Here is a 21,975-nt window from a genome sequence, read left to right as displayed (position 1 = left end):
CAGCTAGCCAGCGTAAACAGAAAAAGCAATACTGACACCGAGGTTTCTGCCCCGGCCGTTTCTCTTCTCTTTTTGCAGCCCCAGAGACAGCCGTCTGCCATGCCTGCTCTTGCAGGACTGAACCTTCCCACATTCGACGATCACGGTTTCTAAATTCGCTCAGCACACACCAACAACACCACCCAGCAACATGAACATGAAGTGTGCCACCACCTTCCCGCTAAACCATCCTGCCTTGTCGTAACCTACCTGTCGGTTCCAGCAGAAAAAAAGGAATAATTTCCCCATTGTCCGCTAACGCTCGTTGGCTTTCCGCCGCAACGCAACGCGACGAAGCCTGTACCTGTTCGATGTGATCCCGTTCTAACAATCAGTTCCATCACCACCGAGTCGCGCACTGCTGCAGCGCCAATGCCGGCACCCGTGCCGGTAGTCGTTCGAAGCCGTTATCTATCGATTTAAAGAAGCAAAGAGACACGTAACAAGATCCAAAACAATAACCAAAAAGCTAAAAGCAGTATTCGCCGCACCGAGGCCGGCCGAAGGAGCGACAGCGGCACGAAACGTCATCACCATCAGTGCACGGCTTGCTTCGCACGGTTGCTGGTGGGATTGGGGGAAGCCGGAACGTACCACAAGGACTCCATCCATCCCGTCCTGAAAGAGAGAGGAAGAGCAGGAGAAAAATGGGAAAAGAATCAAATCTCGAAATCGTCGCAAAAAAAAAACACGTGAAAGCTAACCTAGATCAAGAAAAAGAGACACACACACGAGCACGAGTTGATAAAGAAAAGAAAAAACGAAGTTTAGGACACCCACCATCAATGGAAACACGTACGTTTGGTAAGACAAACGGTTTTACGTTAAGCTAACAGACAGCCCTTTGAAACTATCGCGAAACGATTGGTTCTTTTTCTTTGGCACATATCTCCTTCCTTCCCTGTCTTGTTGGGTACTTCCGCTTCCGCCGCGAAACTCCCACCACGCCCACCCGAGCAGCAGCCCGTTTTTTTTTCGCGCCCCCTTCCGGCTAACCGGTGCGCGAATCGCGAAATCGACAACCCGAACCGAACACCACGTCACCAACACCATCACACGAATCCTCGGTGCCGTCGTTATTGGTGCGGCTGCACAGATTCCGTGGAATTACGAATTATGACTACGAACGCGAAGAGCGCCTCAAACGCGTACACAAGCATCGAAACCGCGCGTCGGTGAGGCGGAAGTCGACCTTAAAGAAAACAAAAACCCTCCACCTCCTTAGCGACACACGACAGAAGAGATCACGGAGCGAAAAATTCACTACAAGAGAAGAGGCACAGTTGTCACCAGTTTGCCACTACAGAAGCTTGCTGACGACGAAGGTGGTGTGAAAACAAAAGAAAAAGAGATTCGACAAACATAAGAAAAAGAAACAGAAGAACCCAAAACAACATAAAGGAAGAAAGCAAAAAACAAACAAAACATTTAGCATTAAACAACAACACACAGCATCACATCGCTGAACATCAAAACAGAAATGATAATGATTTGCAGATAGTGTTTATTATACAGTTTTTCTACTATCCTATATTTGCTTTTGTACATCGAACCGCCACCACCACCACCTAAACCACTTTTCAAACCCATAACCCTCACCTCAGTTACTATCCGGTCGGTTTTTGTTTTTATACTTACTCTCGCTCCCCCTCACCACCACCCAAAACTACCACCCCTCACGGCCACACCGGCACCGGCCCAATTTCTTTCGTTCGTTCTGAGCGAAAGGTTTTGTACGATGCTTCCTTTTTCCTTTTCTTTCTCCGTGGCCCAAACAATAGTTTTTCGCTCTGAATGTTCTTTTTTTTACTCCACTTTTTTTTACTCTCTGTTTTGTAACAAAAGTAATACAAAATGTATTTATTTTTATAATTTAAAAAAAAAATGATGAGAGAAAGGTAATAAATAACGAAATAAGATACTTCTATTCGAAAATGTAACCCCTTCGTGTGTGGAGTTTGATTAACTGGATGGGGCTTACGGAACAGTGTCATGCTAAGGAAAGAAAACTTGAATCTGGATAGGATGGTTTATAAGGGAAATGGACTTCTCTTCGTCGCCTCTCTGCGTATCTGGACGGCTGGGTCTTGTCGTACAACTCACAGAGATCGTCATTGTTGCATCTCTCTTCTTCTCGAATGCGTCCGCACTTACTTAATTTCTTACTTATCAGGCGCTGCAACCGCTCCCTGGACTTGGCCTGTTGCAACAATCGTGGAATCGATGGATCAATATCATTGGCACTACATTCGGCCATTTCTTGCTTTCTGTGATTTAATTTTATCCCCCTTGTGTTTGATAATCAGTGCTGGGTGCGGGGAGGCAGTCTGCATGAGATAAGATCCTCGATTCTACCATGTAAAAACCAAGCGCCGGTATAGCCTCGGCCAGCAGATCGCTCCAAGTCGATGGGGGTCGCTTACCACGTCTCTTCTGTCCTTACCAGCTAGGCTATTCGGTGTCACCCGCATGACATGACCAGCTTTCCGGAGACCGAGAGATCATCGTACAGCTAGTAGAGCTAGTCATTGATAAGTTTCCTTGATTGTCCTGCCACAAGTATAGAGCCAAAAATTGAGCTTCCTTTTGAACGCGGCCAAGAGGCTTTCGTCAACGTTAGACTCAGTCTACATTTAACCCCTCACCGGCTCGTTGAAAATTCGACACATGCAGACCAATGGGGCGGCCCGGTGATCTATGCCACAACGACGCCGGATTTCACAAGGCTGGACCGGGGTTCAATTTGGGTTCATTTGGGCCGTTTCCCCATAGTGAGGTCTGACTTTCCAACTATGCGGTAACAACAAGTCCAGTGAGCCAAAAATAGCAGGCAAGACCTAAGAGGTCGTTAATTAGGTCAAGAAAGACCAATGGATTAATAGAGCCAAAGATGATTCGGCGCTCCGTGATTTCAAGCCTTGCCCGAGCAATGCAATGCCTAGGGATACCGACGAAACCAGTACTGGGCAATCGGTGGTACCATTAAGGTACCATTAAGGATGATATGTTTTGCGATAGCTGTGTCTAGAAGCGGTAGAGGCTCGAGAAGCAAGTTCCTGTAGTTCCAGAGAACGGTCCTCGAAGCTACCACACTATGCACGCATACTCCAACAGCGATCGAATCATCGAACAATTCCGTGCCATTGTGTATAGGGGATTACGAAGTACACTCATCATCTTAGTGACCAAATCTAACAAGTGGCTGCACTACGCAAAGACATGGTTAAGAAATTTTCACAGCAAGAATCGAGAATACGCAGTGACGCCATGGGATAATATGGGAAGTGGACCCTAGACTGCTATCCTGAGGAAAGCTCGAACGATGCTCTGGGAGATCTGGAGGTATACGTATAGGTCTATGAAGTATCTAAGCAATCCCAGCTTCGCCCGTCACGACAGGTGTTTTAAGTGGATTCCTCAGCATATCGTAAGACTGGCTGTGCGTAACTGTAGAAGAGCTTGTGTCAGGATCTGTATTGGCTGATGTAACATGGTCCTTTTAGTTTGCACCTTCAAGTTTCCGAAGGTACTCTTTAGCACCCGATTGAAGAAGAAACAGGCAAGCCGTTCTTTCGGGCGTAATAGCAACATGCTCTTTGGTGAGCATTAGCGTTGCTTGGGAAGCTTGTTTCCAAATAAGTTCACTGCATCGCATTGTTTGATTCTAGCTAGCCTGTCTTATGCGGGATTAATATCTATTAAAGAATGGTTGGAATGTGTTGTGCTATGATCGGGAAAACGCGGCGCTTCTGGTCTGGCTATCACATGGCGAAAACCATAACCGACTACAATGCCCCACACTTAGCGAGTTACGCCGCTTGGAGCTTTCACTGTGGAGCTTTCGCTTGGAAATATTTGCGTCGATGAATGTGTAGCTATCACACACAACCACTCACGGGTTGTGACAGCCTTTAAGAACGTGTCTGAAGGTATGTCTGTCCCTTCTTGGTGAGCGTCTCGGAGCAGTCACGAACGTCAGTCATCAGAGAGTTATCAACTGTACAGCTCTGCTTTTTTCTATCAACTGCAACATTCCTGCCAGGTCGCTTTCCATCCGATCATTAATGGCAATCACCGACCGAACCCTACTTAACGCTGATTCGGATCTCGTGTGAAGTTCTTATATTTCATGTAAAAACTGTTTTATAGCTGTTGCACGTTGTCAAGAGAGCCAAGCAGTCCATCGAATTAATAATCAATTACGAACAATGATTTACGTGAGTACAGAACCTTGACAGAAATTCTTAAAAGGAGTCTACTCTACTCTACTCTTAAGGAGGTTGTACTGTTTCAATACATATTTATTTCAATTTTTTTTGTCTGAAGTTTCAACCCTTCAACCCCCTTTGTCAAACCTTCAATTATTGCTACCGTCCTTTATAATGTTCATTTCTGCGTTTGATTGACCGTCGATTCTCATAAAATTAAATTTGGACTTTAGGCTTAGCGATGAATGTTTCAACATTCTAGGGCTACTGGTCACGAGAGGATAGTCTCGATCGTCAGACACTGAGACTTCCAATCAATTTGCTAATGAGGGTCACTGCAGTTGTACAACATCCTAATTCCGAACTTTTGATCTAATTCCGAATAAACTTCAACTAATGTGAGCTTCAACGTCTTGACGATACCGCTGCTGTCATGATCATGTTGGCCGGGATGACACAATTCGTTCGTTCTTCTTTGAATACTTTTTCCGGTGAATCCAAAATACCACATTCTCTGCATCTTTTCCGCCTTATTGAGATAAGGGTCTCAATCCGTCTTCTGGAGTATGGCATCAGCTACACCACACGCATAACCTTTACCTTGCTGTGCAGGAGCCTGATTACTAAAATACCTTCCTGTGTCCATCGTGCACATGTTTCAGACAAATGAAACGACCATTTTTTCAAAAATAAGCTTTAATCGATCTGTCCTTCATACACTTGTTGCTTAAATATCGCTGTTACACACTCGCAAATATGGGCCTTTATGGGGGTAATCCTATCACACTGCGCAAACGGTTTATTAGTGTCTGCGAATTTAGTTTCCTTTCAACGCTTAATGGCTAACGGTAATTTGACACATACTAACAATCCTGGACGTTGCTTCTTTCGTTGCCTCGCTCCGCATACACTCAGCTGATGAAGAAGTATCTCCTTCTGTCCTTACATGCTCATACGCTTAGTGCTGGCTAATGAATATTTCAGAGTGACTTGCCGCTAGCGGACTCGTCGTTATACACTCTGCCTGTCTTACTTTTAGGCAGCTTGCTGTGTGACGCTTGTGGCTGGTACTGCTTGGCATGCACCCGTGCGAGCTGTAAGTTCTGTGCGATGTACTGTGAAAACCACGAACTGTGCCGCTTGCCAACACCAAACTGGTCGCACGTAGCGAGAAAGACACCGTTCAGCTGGGGCAAGATCGCATGATCAAGTGTCGGAAAGAGATGATGCAGATAATGATCTCCGAACGTGGTCAACACCTTCAGGAGCGATCCTTCGACGCCTTTCCGTTCGACGATGGTTGCCATCTGGTAGAGTCCGAAATCGATGTCATGTCTGGGCGATACGGATGGATGGAAAGGACACTGGTTAGGTAGTGTGAAGAAATCGAACTCGAATCGCTTAACGTACGGAAACAAATCACCCGAATGTAGCGCCTTCGGATGATGGTGGCCAGCGCTGAGCCCAATCAAACCGAACAGAAAGCTGGCTATCAGCACCACAAACAGCCACATCTGGAGAATCACGCCGATGCGGTCCGGATTGGTAGCGTACATGAACGCGGGCAGGAAGAACGGGATGAGATCATCCAGACGGAACCGGTTCTTGCCCTGGCTGACGCTGTCCATCAGCCGCTTAAGATACTCGCTGAGAAAGATTGACCCGTATATGAATGGTCCGTAGAACCAGGAGCCGTACCGCTGGAAGCTGTTCTTCAAGTCTGCCCACGGCAGGTAGCACAGGAACGGCTCGAACGCCGAAATTTCCATATCCAGCACCGAGTTCGGGAACAGGTGGTGCGATATCACGTGAGACACACGCCATTCCCTGCAAACGACATCGAGACGTTCAAGCGGCCCCGGGACCGTCATCCCATCCACCACCAACTTACCGATAGCTCAGAAACGCAATATTGAACGCGTACATGCGCCAGTTGTCGCGCTGGTGCAGAAAGTTGTGCGCGGCAATGATGGTTGCATTGACGCAAATGGCACAGATCAATCCGATGGCGAAACTTTCGTGCCTCACTGCCAGGTAGGCCGTCACCAGGACCGCTCCGATCAGTGCGTCCAGTATGCGGCGCGACTGCTCCTTCGGGGCAGGGTCCACACGGCCCAGCTGCTCCCGGATGCGGCGCTTAAGCGTTCGGTAGAATCCATGCTCATGAAACGTGAACCGGACGTTTCGTGGCTGCGTTGCCTGCCGAACGTAGAACTTCGGTAGCATCTGTTCCGCCCGTTGGCCGATGTGGTGCGTTTCGAATGCCTCCGTAATGTCCGTTCCCTGCAAACAAACTCGACCATGAATGGCTACGAACAAATGCCGATTGCTTCGGCGAACCTGGACGAACCTTTGTCCACTGTATCCACTCGGCACCTCCCGGGTGGATGCGGGCAAACTCTTCCAGATCGTACAGCCCATCGTTGATGCGCCAGAGACTGTCCGCCCCATCGTCGTACCGTTTGCCCTCCAGCCAGTTATGCACGGTCTTGAACGGCTCGTCGCGAAACGTCGGATAGCGATGCGTTATGTCCGTCGCGTAGGACATCGCCGCAGACGCTTGGCCCGCTGACAAATTGGATGACTTTCCTTCACTTCCTTCGGCCATGATGGTGTGTTACGGTCAAAGTGTGCCAACTGATCGACATGTTTTTTTTTTGTGGGGAGGCAGGCGATAACAGAGAAAAAGAGAGAGGTAGAGAGAGACATGCAGAGAAACCAAAGTTTGAGGCATTTTTTATGGTAATTAATGTCAACCGCACGGCCAGTCTATGGACAATGATGGACGGGTCTGCCTGCCCCTGCCTGCCGACCATGCTTTCAACAATGGATTAGTCGCTCGTTTATCACACGGTCGTTGCTGACCGTGAACTTGAATATGACAACGATGGATTGGAGCGCCACAGCGCTTGTAAAGTGACGTAGCTCATCTCATGTAAATGAGGACTCCGGTACGGCCCAGAGTGCCCTAATGATTATGATTGTGAGAAGAATCGGGTCAGGTTCTGCGTCAGGTCGGTATGGTTTTGACGAACACAAAAACTCGGCTCATTAATTTATGGGCTAATCTGCTGAAGGACTACCTGTTTGCGCTCTACCAGATTACCACACGATCCGATCACCCTAATCACCACAGTGCTTCACAAATTAAGAATGAGTGCTTAGTTCCGATACTTCCTTAACGCACTCAGGCTCGTCTTAAGAATGGTTTATGTTTACTGTCGCATATTAAATACATCGGAAGTATTAGCAAAGCATTGGTAGGTTCTAGCTATCAGGAAATGTGTAACTGAATGTTACACATCCGTAAATAGTGCCAAGGCAAGCGAGAATCAGCCAGTCGTAAAGTTTTGCTTCATATCAATCATCGTAACCGAATGTGGCAGAGTATGCTTCCTGACAAAAAGGGTGAGCGCACGCTTGTAATGGAATGCGATTCTTCGTCAGGGGTGTCAAACATTTTGGACCGTTGGACGCCGCGATCCATTTATCGATCATCGGCAATTATGATACAGTTTTTCATTTTATTATATGAATTGCTTATAAACAGGAGTGGATGTTTGTATTGTAGGCGAGCTCTCGGTTTAGCCATCATTAATGTAATAAGACTAAAAGACATCACAGACTGGGCTCTGCCGACAGTCAACTTCGCCCGTAGGTTCATCTGCCACTGCGAATCATTCACATTCGAGCGGGCTTAACGCGAAAATTAGTCAGGAATGATGGTTTCATTTGAAATTCCTTAAAATACAGCTTAGCTTAACCCACAGAAGGCTTACAGAATTCCACCATCCACTATATTGTAGCATTCTTCTTAGCTAGTCTCCCTTATTGTATGGATTGAACTATAATATACTCTTTAGATTAACAATACGTTTTAAATAAAAAAAAGTCTTTAACGCAGTACGATCGCTTCCTCAACCCACCTGAGTTCCAATCCCATTACAAAGGTTTGCTGATGTATTAATTCGCTTCGCACAATCACTCCGGCTTGAATATGAATTGACAAATTCTTTTAGAATTTAAACACTACATTTAACACCATCATTTACGTCATTTCCTGTTTCGCGCTGAGAAACTAATGGGCGATTCTCATTATTCAGCTTCAACAATAAATTGGTTCAACTTCTTAACAATCGCAATGACAATGGCAGAGAAGAACAGTTTGTGGTGTTTAGTGTTGTTTTCTTCTTTTTCTTAGGCCACTTAAACTTCTCAAACGATCTTAGTCTGGCATTTATTATCTTGATTTATTTTCTTTTTTGCGGTCTTAGTTTATTCAACCAAGTTACGTATTTTTACGTATTTTTTTAAAACTAAACGACCTACGGAGCAGTAAGATTAGGGATGATCATTCCCATCTCCTACTGCAAAACAGGTTTGAAATGAACGGAGAATTTTATTTGACGATATTTTTAGTCTTTTGGTATTTTTGAGAATATTTTGGTGGCTGCAACGACCATGCTGGAGAGACCGCCGATGCCGGCTTCTAAGGCGATCAATATGATTCCCCCGTGGAAGCCGAGTCTCAAGTTAACACAATCAAGTTCCTTGGTATACTTCATTTTTCTTGGTCTTCCATATAATTTATAGCTAAAATTAGTCGAAGAGTTCGATGTACGGAGTGAATGGTTTCGGGTAGGGATATGACACCATGGTTTTTTTATTTAAGGAGAAGATGGCACCTCTATGACTATGATTGGCTATTTTGCACTGGTGCGGTTGATTTTATTTGTGTGGCTTCTGCCCTTCCGCCAAAATATTGTATCAACTTGGGAAATTGGTTTTCTTTGATACGTTAACTAACCCTTAACATAACGCTTTGATTCCAGAGGGCATCAAAACCGAAGACGCAATTGACTATAACTCTACGGGGATATAGACACAGTGAGTAGGTCGAGGAAGGAAAGTATTTTTTGCAAGACATACGGATGACTTCTTTTTACTAAAGCGTCTTATATGGTGTGCTCTAGCTGATATCACCAAAATGGCCAGTTTTGGGACAGTTGGGATGCGGGGTACTTGCTCAACCAATAAAAGCAAAATCTTCTCATGAGAAATGTTATGTAGATAACACGGTTGTTGTTTTGTAGCCTTGTCCAAGGAATTGAACAGCTAAATTTTGATTATAGTTAACATAAACCATTGATAAATTGTAGCAAATCATGAAGGATAGTGCCTAATCCGATTTCCGTTTGGTTTGCAGTAATCGGACTTTCTGTATTATTTTGTCCATTTCGGCCATTGCAACCGATTTTAAATCTTTTTTTGTCAGTGATGATTGTCCAGCCCTAGGTTAAGAAAATCGTCCTCAACCTCCAGCAATTACTCCATTTTAAGGTGTCCAGATTTCCGTTCGAGGCACTGTTTATGCTACAAGTGCAAAGAATCGATAAACTGTTTATCAACATCATTTTTAAAATTAATTTATTTTTCACAAATACTTAGGTACTCAGGCGGCTCGAAACCCCTATATCAGCACAGGCCACCAAATTTTGATCGCTCCTAGTACTCAATGATAACTCATTTCCCGTTAAAAATTACGCCTGCTTGATTCAAAACCACCGGCAATATGAATAACCTGTCATTCTGTGATATGGTTTGAATCAAAGCAACCGTGATGTTTTAAGCGGTAAAGAACTCATTTTTCAGTGAGTGTCGAATCGAATCTCGGCGAACAAAGTCCGGGCTGAGGGCAAATGCTTGTAGATTGTAATCACGAGTTCTATGTATGAACGACTATGGTTAAACTCAATCAAACATATCAACCATTCTCAGCTCAACTGTAGCTGTACAGCCAAATTATAAAGCAGTGTTTTAGATAAACTTTCTCTGCTTTTTATCATGTGTTCATCCGATTCTCCAAACTCATAACAACAAATCATGTCTAGTAGATCTCTCCTTACACAGAGCTTCCCCTTTGAGCCCTCTAGTATCTCCTCTCACAGACATTAAAGTTTAATTTTCCCCGGATTTTCACAAGTGATTCATTATTCATCACCTTTAATAGGAACTTCGAACAAAAAAAGCCCTTCGGTTGACGTCGAGCCGATGCAGCGCATCAGGGGTCAAACACTGTTTCACACGGCTTTTATCGCACAAACATCGCACGTTTCTATCAGACGTTCAAAACTTTGTTCACAATGATAACAATGTGTCCATATCGTTATCAAGTTTCGACTTGAGCTTTCCTACGCACTTATGTGACGATCAACTGATCAACGTTTTAATATCTACGCAAACCAATGGAGGCTTTTAATGTAAAATTTTTCGTTCCGGTGTTTGTTGGACAATACATTCTATTTTTCTGCAGTGATGCATGACTTGTTCAACCAAGCTGGAAATGGACATAATTCAATGTAGTTTTTCTCACCACTGGCCCCGTTTCATTTCCGCTCGCATAGCTTAACAATTGACCAACCACCAGACCAGAGGAGAAGTGGCGCTTGCTTTGGCTGTCACCCATCAATGCGTTTATGCTCCCGGGCCGCACACCCCGCAACGCGTTCGATGTAACCAGCGGATAAAGTGAACTGATTCATTCATACACGATTGCTCATCACAACTAATTTCTCTCACTGTTGTTTTATTCATGCCAACCGATACACAGCTTGCCTGTGCTCATCGGTGCAAGAGCCGCCGAGTCGATGCTGTGCCGGTGCCATATGCGTTTGACTATTTTTAAAACAGTCCCTCACTTTCATTATCCGCCACCAGCCGGCGACAGTCGAACACTGTTGCGTGTACGGCGGAAGTAAAGGGGTACACGCATGCCACCAGCACCAGTGTTGGCAAACAATGTCCTTGGGAAAATGGAGGTTTTATTTTAGAAGTTTATGCTTTCCGGCTGCCCCCGCCCGCCCGATCACGTCACAGATCACTTGCTTCCGATGCACCATCGACCACAGACCGATCGATTGGTGCGTGCATGAGCCGATGCTAGGCACAGTTGAGGCTCAATCACCTGCTGGATCACCACCAAAGAGTCCGGTCCGGGGCGTTGTTTCTTTTAATGAGTCACGTAACACTTCACTTAAAATGGATTTCTTTGTGGCTGACAAGTGACACAAATGTCCACGTGCAATCCTTGAAGCCGGACGGACGGACTGGTCGGGTCAAGGCACGGCGAACGAATGTTGTTACAGCGCGGAATGAAAACATATTTAGCACCAAAAACTCCACAAACACAACCCATTTACGACCGCAACAATGGTTTCCTGCTTGGGTGTAAAACCATCTTTAAAAAGGGTCAGTCTGACCTACTCTTGTATCGCCTTTCGAGTGGACGATGTTGGTTCTTAAAAGATTTGAATTGCAAATATCCAATCCAACCCAATAGAATTTGCACGTGGATTTTCGAGCGATGAGAGACTATTTTCATATAAATTCTTCCAAGCGTATAGCTACACATCACAGAACGGAATCTCCAAATCTAAACCGGATATCATAACGAACAGCACCACACACCGAAAAAAAAAACCGGTTAAGATTCCGCCGGCCCTTCGAACGTGGTGTTGTTCTTTGTCACTCTCTGTGGACCGGTTCGCGGAAAGCGTCACACACTGCACAATAATTGGTAACATTTCATTCGGAAGCAATTTCACAATGTTTCAATTCATGCTTTTGTTTTGTTTTTGGCACCTTCCCGCACCGATTGAGCGATCAATGACTCAGCACCATTCACGATCGGATATCTGTTACACGATCGCTGCTACAATTAATCGTTTGCTTCCAATATTCACTAACCAGTGTTAGACGCCCGGACACATCGCTTTCCCCTTGAAATCGATGGAAGCTGCCTGCTGTGAGATTCACGATCCAGCTAGTTGCAATAAACAAGCAAACCCACCACCAACAGCACTCAGCACAACCACGTCCAGCCGGTGCGCGATCATCAACAACACTGCTGCGGTGGACGAACAACCACCGGTCCGTCAGACGTGGACAGCTATGGACCGCGGTGTTCACCGAAAAAGTGATTGTGAACCGGATTTGCTACGTGAACGTGCCGTGGAAATGTCCCAGAACGCTACACGCGCTCGGTGTGAGGTGAGGCGCTGTGCAGAATGAAGTCACCGGAACCCACGGCACGACAATGAGGAAACAAATCGTACCAGATTATCACAGGCACAATTTATTACCTTGTTTTGGTGTTTGAACGTGCAGGGCTCAAGAGCAGCACCTCGGTACGGCCGCACGTGGTCCACACCGCTCGAGGTCATTGCACCGTGTACCGTGCTGTTGTAGCAATTTGCCTATTTTTTGGCAAAGCGAAGCTACACCACGCGAGAGTGGATTGGGATTGTCTGCACGCTAACAACGCATGCGCATTATGCAACGTGTTGCATGGGGGTTTGTTTTGGAGTGCTTTCTTCGCCACTTGTCTTTCACTCCAGTAAAAGGCACACGGAAAGCAAGTTTTTTTTGGCCGTATGCTAACGAACGATCGATCGGTTTTGATCGGAATGTTTTGCATATCTTTTGCACGAAAGATGCTTTGCCGATTCGTCTAGCACAGCAGCATCCATAATGATCGATTCAACAGCGCTTTGCTAATCAAACCCGTTAGCTGGCTTTCCATACCCCCAACCAAACCCGAAGCCCAAAGAGAGGAAGCCAAAATGTATGCCACATATTAAAAATGTCTCTGTTATGCATAGTGAGCTATTAAAATAACGGCATCTCGTATCAGGCTCGTGGTTTTTGTGTGTGTTCGAGGTCAATAGCGAGGTCTTCCCGAGATGAAGATCGATTCGAATGCAGTTGGAAAGTCAAGGTTGGATTTTATTTACCAGGTTGCCCCCAAGATGAAAAAAAAAAGATTCTTTCTGTGGAAAACTCTGCGAGAAAGAAAATCTAGCGATCAATGCGAGTTTATGATAGAAAATTAATAATAAATAATTTATGATGGAAATTTTAAGGCAAAAAAATAATTAGGTGACCAAGCGAGTATAAAGAACTGTTTGTACCTGTAATCAGTCCAAAACGTATTTGTCTATAAGTAAATTTTACGTTAAATGACGTGCTCCGAGACCAACCAATTCTGTTCTATCCATGCGCAAAAAGTATTGCGTCTATGCGGTTTAAGTCGTATTATGAGGGTGAACGTAGAGGCCAGCGCATAAATCAGTGCTTGGTCGTGTTTCCATCCGCATCTGTTACTGATTTTCTTGACCTATCCATTACCATTTTTCCCATTACGGATGGTGGCTGTTGTACCAACCATTATTTCTTCAATACCTGTCAGTTGATTCAGTTGATTGTTATTGAAGCCGTGGCATTTTTGAATTGTATTGACAAAGACGTTGATAAGAGATTTTATCAGAACCAAGAGAGAGGTAAAAGTGGCCTGGACATGCTAAAAAAAAGTGTCGACATCCTATTTTCCGGCATGTCTTGGGAGTTTCTATCACGCCAACAAGTGAAATGCTATTGTTAGCCACCTTTTTGGGTTACTGGAACTTATGTTTGCCTTGTCTTAGTACTATTAGACATTTTGTTATGTCTTACTTCCTTTTGTAAAATGTATGTTTTCCCGTGCTAGCTGCATCCATAAATCCGCAGACAATCATGGAACCATCGCTATGCTTCGCTATAGATATGAGACATTGCACCTGCGCACTTCCGTAGCGATTAAACGATTCATATCGAAAGATCGAAACGATCTCTTCCTATCTTTCTCTTCTACTATACAATCTCGAAATGTCTCGGTCTGCTATTTCTGGCTTTCTGTGACTCAATTTTACTCTTGGTAAGGTAATCAACCCTATGTACTGCGGGGAGGCGGTCTTGGTGGGATTTGAACCTCGGTCCTGCCGTGTGGAGGACCGGCGCCGATATCGCCTCGGTCACCGGACCGCCCCGATAATCGAAATGATCATCATATCAAAATATTGAAATTTAGCATTTACTGATAAATGTGTATTGTTTCCAAATGCCATCAATAATTTGATGCCGATATTAGTATTTTTCACCCAAACTTCAAGTCGGCTACTTTTTCATAAAAACCCTCCTTTGAGCTGTTTTATTCGATACTGAATAGTGCCAGTATTTTTCAATCAATTATTTGTTCACGAAAAAATCTTAGTTGATAAATGAAGTAAACGTTTGGGGCAAAAGAGCCACAAATGTTTGGAGAAATATCGCTTCCGGATTTAGAGTCGTGTCCAGATCGGTGCTATTAGGGATCGAATAAAAGAATTCAATTATTCTCATATTTTTCACATCACAAGTTTACAGTGAAGCAGGATGAAAAAGGAAACCAGTGGCCAGAATGGAAACTACAGTAAGATACGTAACCGAATAGAGCTTCCCAGTGGCACGAACCACCGAAGAACGCAACGTTTCATCGATAGTACTCGTCAAATTCTCGACGAGGCCCAACAAGTCAAATTCTATCGCTAGTTTGAGGCGAAGTTCTCAAGTCACGTAGCTATTTTAACACACGAAGAGAAGAAATTAAGGTTTAACCATATTTACGCAGAAAAGTTGCTAGTGACCTATATTTCTGTGACCTATATAAAGGTGGCTGGCTTGCCCCATACGGGTGGCACATGTACACTCCAAACAAAACTGTTCGCAATACACCCAGATTTGCATTGGAAAATTCTTGCAATGGGAATGAAATAAAAATACCATCAAACAAATATTCCTCAAAGAGTTCTTTAAAAATGTTAGGATAGGATCCGTAACCTTCAAAAATCGATTGGATCGATTGAAGCTTGATGATTACAATGACCCTATCCGCTGAGTCAAGGTGGTTTAGTGCAGCAACTTAGGTATGGAAGATTTGAGCGTTCAACGGATTTTGCATGCCTTCTAACTTGTTTCGGCGGTAACCGTGCGTGGGATGGGCCCGGCCCGGATGGCTACTCTGGATACACAAGTTTGCCTTGTGCCCCCGGGTGTCATCGACTTTTAGTACACTGCTGCAGGCTATTCTTCCGCTTACCATGTTGCAGTTGGGACAAAAGCTCTAACAAACTTAATCGGATGCAACGAAAGCTTCCTCGGTTCGCTGATTGTGTCATCGGCACTGTCGAAAATGACGAATGCGATGAATGCGGCAAGTGGAGTGGATATAACGAATAACGGATAAGGACTGGATAGATTTGAGTTTTATCGTGACCTTCATCTTCATATGTGTTTGTCGAAAAAACTAATGCATCTGGTACGAACCATCGTCAACAAATTCAACTCGAGTTCAGGATTCCTTCAGTAGGGTGCCACGAAAGGAGAATTGATTTTTTGAATTTAAAATATTTACGACCCGTCGTATTTCATTCGCTGCCTTCTTTGGTGTTTGGATCGACAAAAATGTGCTTGAAAACTAAGCCAAACCTGAGGAGCGGGAGCGTTGGTGCGTCCTATGAGAAAATGAGGGAATACAAGGTTCAGGGAAACAAAGGCTCGATGCTCGAGCCCGCGAATGATGCGAGAGAAACTAAAATCAAACAGATTGGCCACGCCATTGAAGATGCAAAAGCATTCATGGAGTGGATAACAGTTACCAAACTAAGCTTGCGACGTCTAGCAACAGACGTAGAAGAACGATTAAGCTTAGAATTGGATACAGATTAATAGAGGCAAGAGGATGAGGAGCATCTACTTCAGCCTGGATTCGTCGAGGGTTTTTGGCCAAACTGATTTATTGTGGATATATTTTTGCAGAAGTCCCAAACACCACCTTTATGCATCCCACAAAGTATCTACTAGTGACCTCTTGGGGTTCAGTTCGAGGCTGGTTGATCTCCTAAGACTGATTGGCAAATTTGGATTTTTGGATTGGATCCCAAACGTCTCCCAAATACACCGTGGCCAAACGACATCTCCGAGCACATCCGGTTCGCGTCTAAACGTTCTCCAATCCGTAGCCTTGGACGTAGGTCACAACTCACCAGCACACAGGAACCGTATACCATGGTGTAACACCGAGAAGCGACATACCTTACTTGGTATATTGTTTACAATTGATAGAACCTTTTGCAAAAAGATGTTCTTTTCAACACCTCCCTTCAGGTAAATCTAACGTTCGTAGCATCGGTTTGTGACACCCGATCTTGTTCCCTGCCTTCGACCCTTTAGGGTTTCATGGTCACTTACACGACCAAACCCTTTAAACCATGCATTCAGCTTCTTTTAAGACAAAGTCTCGCATGTCGCAAGTAGATGAGCCTACCGGTACGACAACACCTTCTTACCCAGAGGACAGATCTCTTGGTAGATTTGCACTTCTCGGTGTCTTCCAAAACGACAAAGTGAATTAAACTACGAGGTCTCACATGACGAGCTTCCCTTGACGAGGACATCTTTTCGAAGACAAAGCATCCGGACGACCCGGGGCCTTTTGAAATGAAACGTTCCGGGCCCGCCCTCCAATTGTTTCCTCAATCAAACCTGGAACTGTAAGCATGTAATCGAAGGCAGAGCGTGCGAAGCGGTGTGGTGGTATGCAATTCCTCGCATCTCAAATCTTGCTTGCACTTCAAATCAAAACTCTGGTGTGTACCCGTTGAGTTTCCACTGTACCTACAGGTGGATGAATTAATAAAAAACAAACAAATCTTACAAGCTAAGGGTTTTTTGGATGCAATTTGATGTTTTTTATTTATAAAACAAAACAAAAAACAAGTGAAAAAGGGTATTGAAATTAAATAAAAGCCGCTTATACTGCAATAGCATGCAAAAACAAGTAACTTGTATCGTTTGTTGTATGCCACCTGCTATGCCAACCACCACATGACACGGAATGGGGTTATTGTGTGCTGATCGAAAAGTTTTTTCGATCGACAGAGTGCGGTTCGGCCCTCAAAAAGAAGTATTGGTGAACACATAGGCATATGTCGTGCACGTTCTTTAAAATATAAACCTTATTTCCTTATTTTAAGTTTTCAGTTGATAAGGCAATAGCATCCATTTTTATGGCAGGCTCCTTCGATGAAATGGCAAACAACGCTAGTTGATATGGAAATGTCCTCAGATGATTTTCTCATAGTAGCCGTTGATAATGCACGCACTTACCTGAGCGCTAAAAGGATGCGTACAATATCAACGATTACTATGACAATATCATCTAAGGACATCACATTAAAAGGTATTTGATTTCCCTGTTGTCTGAGGCCTTTGCCATATCAACTTGCTTTGTTTGCCATTTCATCGAAGGAGCCTGCCATAAAAATGGATGCTATTGCCTTATCAAATGAAAACCCCTGTAATGCTTCATATTTCAGGTTCTCATAAGTGTTTGTAAAACTTTCTCGCCACTAGATTAGGAATATGCGTTCCGGAGTGAACCTTAAAAAGAACGATAGGAACTCGGTTCGAAATTTTGAGGCTGGCACATTCATGGGGAAAAAGAACCTTACGATCCTGGCGAATGGAAAGAACCTGATGAAGACCCCATCTCCCCGTCCCCCCGCTAAAATTTCATGGGGCCATTCTACTTTACCTGCCAGTTCCTATTCTAAAAGAACCAAATTCCGTTTCTTCCCTTTTTTTGGGGAACTTTCTTATCACTACTCGAGATCACAGCTCGAGAGCCTATTACGAGAGGGTCATTACCTAGAGGATCCACAAAAAAACCCAAATATTGTTGAAACAAGCACCAAGACCAACGGATTCTGACATTACATTGGTCACACACAGCCTGTTTGTACTGTTTTTATGTGTCGAAGACGAGAACTACCCTGGACAACGGAGAAAAATGTAATTTTGAGATTCTTTCACAGTTTGGCACCAATAGGCTACAGCTTTTTGAATTGATCAACTGCATTGATCAAGTGGGGGAAATAATAATCATACGGCTTGAGTCGACTGATCGCGTCATACGGATGGAAGAAGAACGAACGGACGGGGATTTCCCAAGCGCAGGTTTGAACTTTTTCGCAACAAATGAAGTATTCAAATAAAAAGCATTCGTATCCTTTTATTTTCTTGTACATGTCGAAATCACATTTTTATTATCATTTTTCAGCAATTATAACCTAATCAACTTCTAAGTGTGTGTACTTTATACAAAAATAATTTGCAAGTTAAACAGAGCCTATTCATCATGCGTAATATCGTTTGCTCTCACACTACCCCAACTATGGGTTTGCTACACTTTATCAAAAGCTTTTTCAAAATCTTTGGTTTCTGATGTGACTGCGGGCAGTGTTAGGCAAACTTTTCCGATGGTCTGTACGTCATCGGTTCTACGCGGGCAAGCTGTTTGTGTTGGCCGATGATTTGCTGCAGCCAAGGCAGTTCCCGGTAGACAGTTTCAAACTCGCGACACGTTTCGAAAAACACCGGATACAGCTGCGGAAGAATGCCGTGGTCCAGCGTCGGGAACAGATGATGCAGACAGTGATCGCCGAAGCTTGTCAGCACCATAAACTGCGATCCTTTCGTGTCCGATCGATCGATGACGGCGGCCATCTGGTAGACGGCAAAATCGATGTCCGCCCTGCAATTCGAAAGTGTTAGCGAACGCCATGCACAATTCTATTTGCCCCACATCAAACTCACGGTATTTGATCACCATCGTGGACCGCCTTCGGATGATGATGGGCCGCGTTCAGTCCAATCAATCCGAACAGGAAGCTAGCCACCAGCACGATAAACAGCCACATCTTAACCACCTCCCACAGGCTGGTGGCACCGACCACGTACATGAACGTCGGAAGTATCAGCGTGACCAGATCGTCCAGGAAGAACGTGCTCTTCCCGGTCTCGTACGTCTCGATCACACGCTTCACAAATTCGCCGTAAAACAGAAACGAGTACACGAGCGGTCCGTACAGCCAGGCGGCGAACCGTTTCGCGGAGCTCTTGATGGCCGGATTCGGCAGCCAGCAGAGGAACGGCTCGAAGTAGGAAATTTCCAGGTCCAGTATCGAGTTGGGGAAGTTGTGATGCGACAAGGCGTGCGAAACGCGCCACTCGCTGTGAGGACGAAAACGGAATCGATGTACTGTGGTGTGTCGTGGTTCTCGTGATTTCTCGTGTTTCTTACCGATAGCTCGAAAAGGCCAAATTAAACGCCATCATGCGCCAGTTGTCCCGCTGGTGGAAGAAGTTGTGTGCGCTTATCATCGTCCAGCAGACGAAAAGTCCCGATACGGTCGCGAGTGCGTAGCTGTGGAGCCGGATGGCAAGAAACGCTAGCCCGAACGCTGCCGCCAGCATCGAGTCAATGATCAGCTTCGAGCGCTTGGCTGGCCCGTAGTCGATGTCCTTCAGCTTGTCGCGCACCCGCCGCTTCAGTGTCCGGTAAAACCCATCGTCACGGAACGTTAAGCGGACCGCTCTCGGCTCGGTGGCCTCGCGCACTCTGTACTTGGCCAGCATGCCCTCCGCCCGCAGCCTGATGTGGTGCGTCTCGAACGCTTCCGTAATGTCCGTGCCCTTTGTCAGCCGCAACCATTCAGGGCCACCGGGATGCTTCTCGATAAAGTCCGCAAAGTCGTACAGGGTGTCGTGGATGCGCCACAGGCCCTCGGCACCATCGTCCTGCCGCTTGCCGTCCAACCAGCGGTAGATCGTTTTTAAGGGTTCGTCTCGGAAGGAGGGATACTTTTGCGATATCGTCGTTATGTAACCGGTCGCCATGGTCGGTGGCCCCCTTTCTCAAGCTTGAAGCCGAATCTGCAACAGAAAGCGAACGGAGAGCCGATGAATCCACTTTCACGCCAACTGCACTGGTGCACCGGTGCACTTTTGCGCTGAAGGCTGAAGGTCAAGTAAAGACACGTCCGGCTGCTTTAAATGAAACTATCTCCCCGTCCAACAGCAAACCGACTTGTACCTACAACCGCAGGTTGTTTTACTACACCAACGGAAGGTGAAACAACCAATTACTATCGCTAACCCTGGAAACGTGGGTGAATGCATCGGTTGAGCCTGCCCGTGCCAATTTATCCGCCGCTTATCGTGAACTAAACTGACCCGTTTGCTATTAATTTGTTACGAGTTCTATAAAGCAAATCATCGGTGCAATTAGCATGTCCTGTGCTCAGCATCATTGCGCCATTGCGTACTTTGCGCCGCTAATGTCTATCGCTCGCGCATTAACCGCGTGACAAGCGCAGACAAGAACGACAGCAAAGCTCATCTAATAAACATTAACTTATTTTTCCCGCACCAGCGTTCTCGGGCGGCCTGCAGCCATTTTTGCTGCATCACGTTGAACCAACGTGAAAATGTCGTATCGCTTCCATTGATAGGTTTGTAAACACGGGCGGGCGATTCAGTGGTTACGATTAAGCTGCAAGCATTCTTCCTAGTCTTCGACCCGTTTGCGAATGTGTGTGTGTGTATTTTTTAACTAGCACTTAACAATGCATCCGAACAGCTTCCGAAAATTTAAACTGCATCCTTCGGGTAGAATTGGCACTCTCTGTCCACTATCCGCGTCAATCAGCTTCAGTGTGACCTTTCACGCAGCACGATAAGAAAATCCGACTCACTGAAGGGTTGGGTCATATCATATCAGCGACACTCTAATCTCACCGAACCGAATGCATATAACGAACGCCATAAGCTAACATAAAAACAAACTAATCTGATAAAACAATAAAATCGAACTTTGTATTTACCACACACTGCGACCGGACTCTGCGTCGATCGTTTTAGAACGCCGCCCGTTAGCATCAATGAAACGCTGCGACCTGTGATGCAGCGTTTCAAAAACTAACGCGCGTTGAATATCAATGACCTTACGCACGTCACAGTCTCGGTTGCCGGCCAGGCCACCGTTAAAGTGTATCAATTATTTTTGTGGCGCCTTAAGTACCGAACGCACAGCTGCAAACGAACAAACCGGATATCTTCGCCGGCATATCGGAGGCGCAACATTGAGAAATACTATCGAACACTACACTACACTGGAACACGACTTGTGCCTTAGCTCCTTGAAGTTTTTAAGTACGAAAACTTGCACTACTTACCTGTTTAAAGTTGCAAACGGTAGTGGCAAAGGTCTTCCAGAGTCCCTCGCTGTGTGTTTGGCTCACTGTTGTACACCGAGCGGAGCGATGTTGAGCGAATGAGTGAAGCAGCCGTATCGGTTGGGGATTTTGTGCTGACCATCGCGGTGGCACCCGATTACTGGCATTGCAGGAAAAAAAATGGAACACTTCCCCCTTGCTAGTAACGTGCGTACTTACACAACGAACAATGCAAGCTCAGCCGAATCCCCCCAGGAGCGGGGTTGAATGCTTTTCTTTCAAATCACGAGCGACGGGTCACGTTGTAATTCGTGGGTGACATTTAACCGATTGATATAAAAACTTAAGCTTAATGATTTCAGTAATTCACTTTAATTTAGGTTGAGATATTTAAAGGCGGATTTTAAATTGCATATACAACGCTTGTGCACAGGTTGCTACCGATCTGGTGGTATACGCTCGGATTACGCCAGTCGCTGCCTATTTTCAGGTCTGCAGCCTCTTACAGCTGAACAAACAAACGCCCCGCAATGCGAGTTTTTGATAGGTTGGATTAGTGACGAGATTGACGCGTCCAACTTCCAGACCTGTAAGACCCCAAACAAATAATTCGCACCAGTGTCGGTCGGTCAGATCCGATAAACACGATAGCAGCCGCCGGAAGCGTGTACATTTGCATGTGTTCGACAGCTGGGCCGGTGCAATATTACTAACGTTAGTGCTTCAGTACTAAGTTCTTTGGGACAACTTATATGGTCGATTGCAATAGGCAAAGTAAAGGATAAAGAAAAAGGTAAACT

At 45.2% G+C, this 21,975-nt stretch overlaps 3 protein-coding genes across 52 annotated transcripts in view; 1 reads left to right on the top strand and 2 right to left on the bottom strand.

The window, feature by feature from the left end:
• LOC118511070 (myosin heavy chain, muscle) overlaps positions 1–1,979 on the top strand; it is a 25,567-nt gene extending 23,588 nt beyond the window's left edge. For all 46 annotated transcript variants that reach the window (XR_004906108.1, XR_004906107.1, XM_036053708.1 and 43 more), the window contains one exon: positions 79–1,979. Coding sequence is in view for 44 of the 46 variants with exons in the window: in XM_036053708.1 (XP_035909601.1) it covers positions 79–153 (75 nt within the window). In the remaining 2 variants the exon portion in view is untranslated. The remainder of the gene's footprint in view (positions 1–78) is intronic.
• Positions 1,980–4,144: 2,165 nt separating this feature from the next.
• On the bottom strand, positions 4,145–12,225 carry LOC118511100 (cytochrome b5-related protein-like). 4 transcript variants are annotated; one of them, XM_036053820.1, is made up of 5 exons: positions 12,097–12,225; positions 6,598–6,884; positions 6,139–6,530; positions 5,658–6,074; positions 4,145–5,582 (listed from the first exon to the last, which is right to left on the bottom strand). In XM_036053820.1, exons 2-5 carry the CDS (start codon positions 6,853–6,855, stop codon positions 5,228–5,230), a joined length of 1,422 nt encoding a protein of 473 aa, XP_035909713.1. In that variant the 5' UTR covers positions 6,856–6,884; positions 12,097–12,225; the 3' UTR covers positions 4,145–5,227. The 4 variants fall into 4 exon arrangements, with proteins under 4 accessions (XP_035909713.1, XP_035909709.1, XP_035909711.1 ...); XM_036053816.1 differs by having other exon boundaries at positions 11,994–12,173; XM_036053818.1 differs by lacking the exon at positions 12,097–12,225 and adding an exon at positions 11,212–11,942.
• Positions 12,226–18,166: 5,941 nt separating this feature from the next.
• On the bottom strand, positions 18,167–21,344 carry LOC118511104 (cytochrome b5-related protein). 2 transcript variants are annotated; one of them, XM_036053825.1, is made up of 4 exons: positions 21,176–21,344; positions 19,243–19,874; positions 18,756–19,172; positions 18,167–18,693 (listed from the first exon to the last, which is right to left on the bottom strand). In XM_036053825.1, the coding sequence occupies exons 2-4, from the start codon at positions 19,836–19,838 to the stop codon at positions 18,402–18,404; spliced, it is 1,305 nt and encodes a 434-aa protein (XP_035909718.1). In that variant the 5' UTR covers positions 19,839–19,874; positions 21,176–21,344; the 3' UTR covers positions 18,167–18,401. The 2 variants fall into 2 exon arrangements, with proteins under 2 accessions (XP_035909718.1, XP_035909720.1); XM_036053827.1 differs by lacking the exon at positions 21,176–21,344 and adding an exon at positions 20,825–21,108.
• Between the last annotated feature and the right edge of the window lie 631 nt (positions 21,345–21,975).

The sequence above is a fragment of the Anopheles stephensi genome, chromosome 3 (genome assembly GCF_013141755.1).
Source record: "Anopheles stephensi strain Indian chromosome 3, UCI_ANSTEP_V1.0, whole genome shotgun sequence".
In the NCBI taxonomy this organism is placed as follows: domain Eukaryota; kingdom Metazoa; phylum Arthropoda; class Insecta; order Diptera; family Culicidae; genus Anopheles; species Anopheles stephensi.
The sequence above is the reverse complement of the archived record's forward strand: the minus strand, read 5'-3'. Positions and strand labels throughout refer to the sequence as shown.

What these genes read in the sequence shown, in the direction of transcription:
- LOC118511104 (XM_036053825.1), bottom strand. Translation starts at nt 19,838, where the DNA reads ATGGCGACCGGTTACATAACGACGATATCGCAAAAGTATCCCTCCTTC. An exon ending in TTGGCCTTTTCGAGCTATCG is followed by an intron (nt 19,173 to 19,242) that starts GTAAGAAACACG and finishes TCGTCCTCACAG; the next exon opens with CGAGTGGCGCGTTTCGCACG. An exon ending in CACGATGGTGATCAAATACC is followed by an intron (nt 18,694 to 18,755) that starts GTGAGTTTGATG and finishes TTCGAATTGCAG; the next exon opens with GGCGGACATCGATTTTGCCG.
- LOC118511100 (XM_036053820.1), bottom strand. Translation starts at nt 6,855, where the DNA reads ATGGCCGAAGGAAGTGAAGGAAAGTCATCCAATTTGTCAGCGGGCCAA. An exon ending in AGTGGATACAGTGGACAAAG is followed by an intron (nt 6,531 to 6,597) that starts GTTCGTCCAGGT and finishes GTTTGTTTGCAG; the next exon opens with GGAACGGACATTACGGAGGC. An exon ending in CATTCGGGTGATTTGTTTCC is followed by an intron (nt 5,583 to 5,657) that starts GTACGTTAAGCG and finishes CGTATCGCCCAG; the next exon opens with ACATGACATCGATTTCGGAC.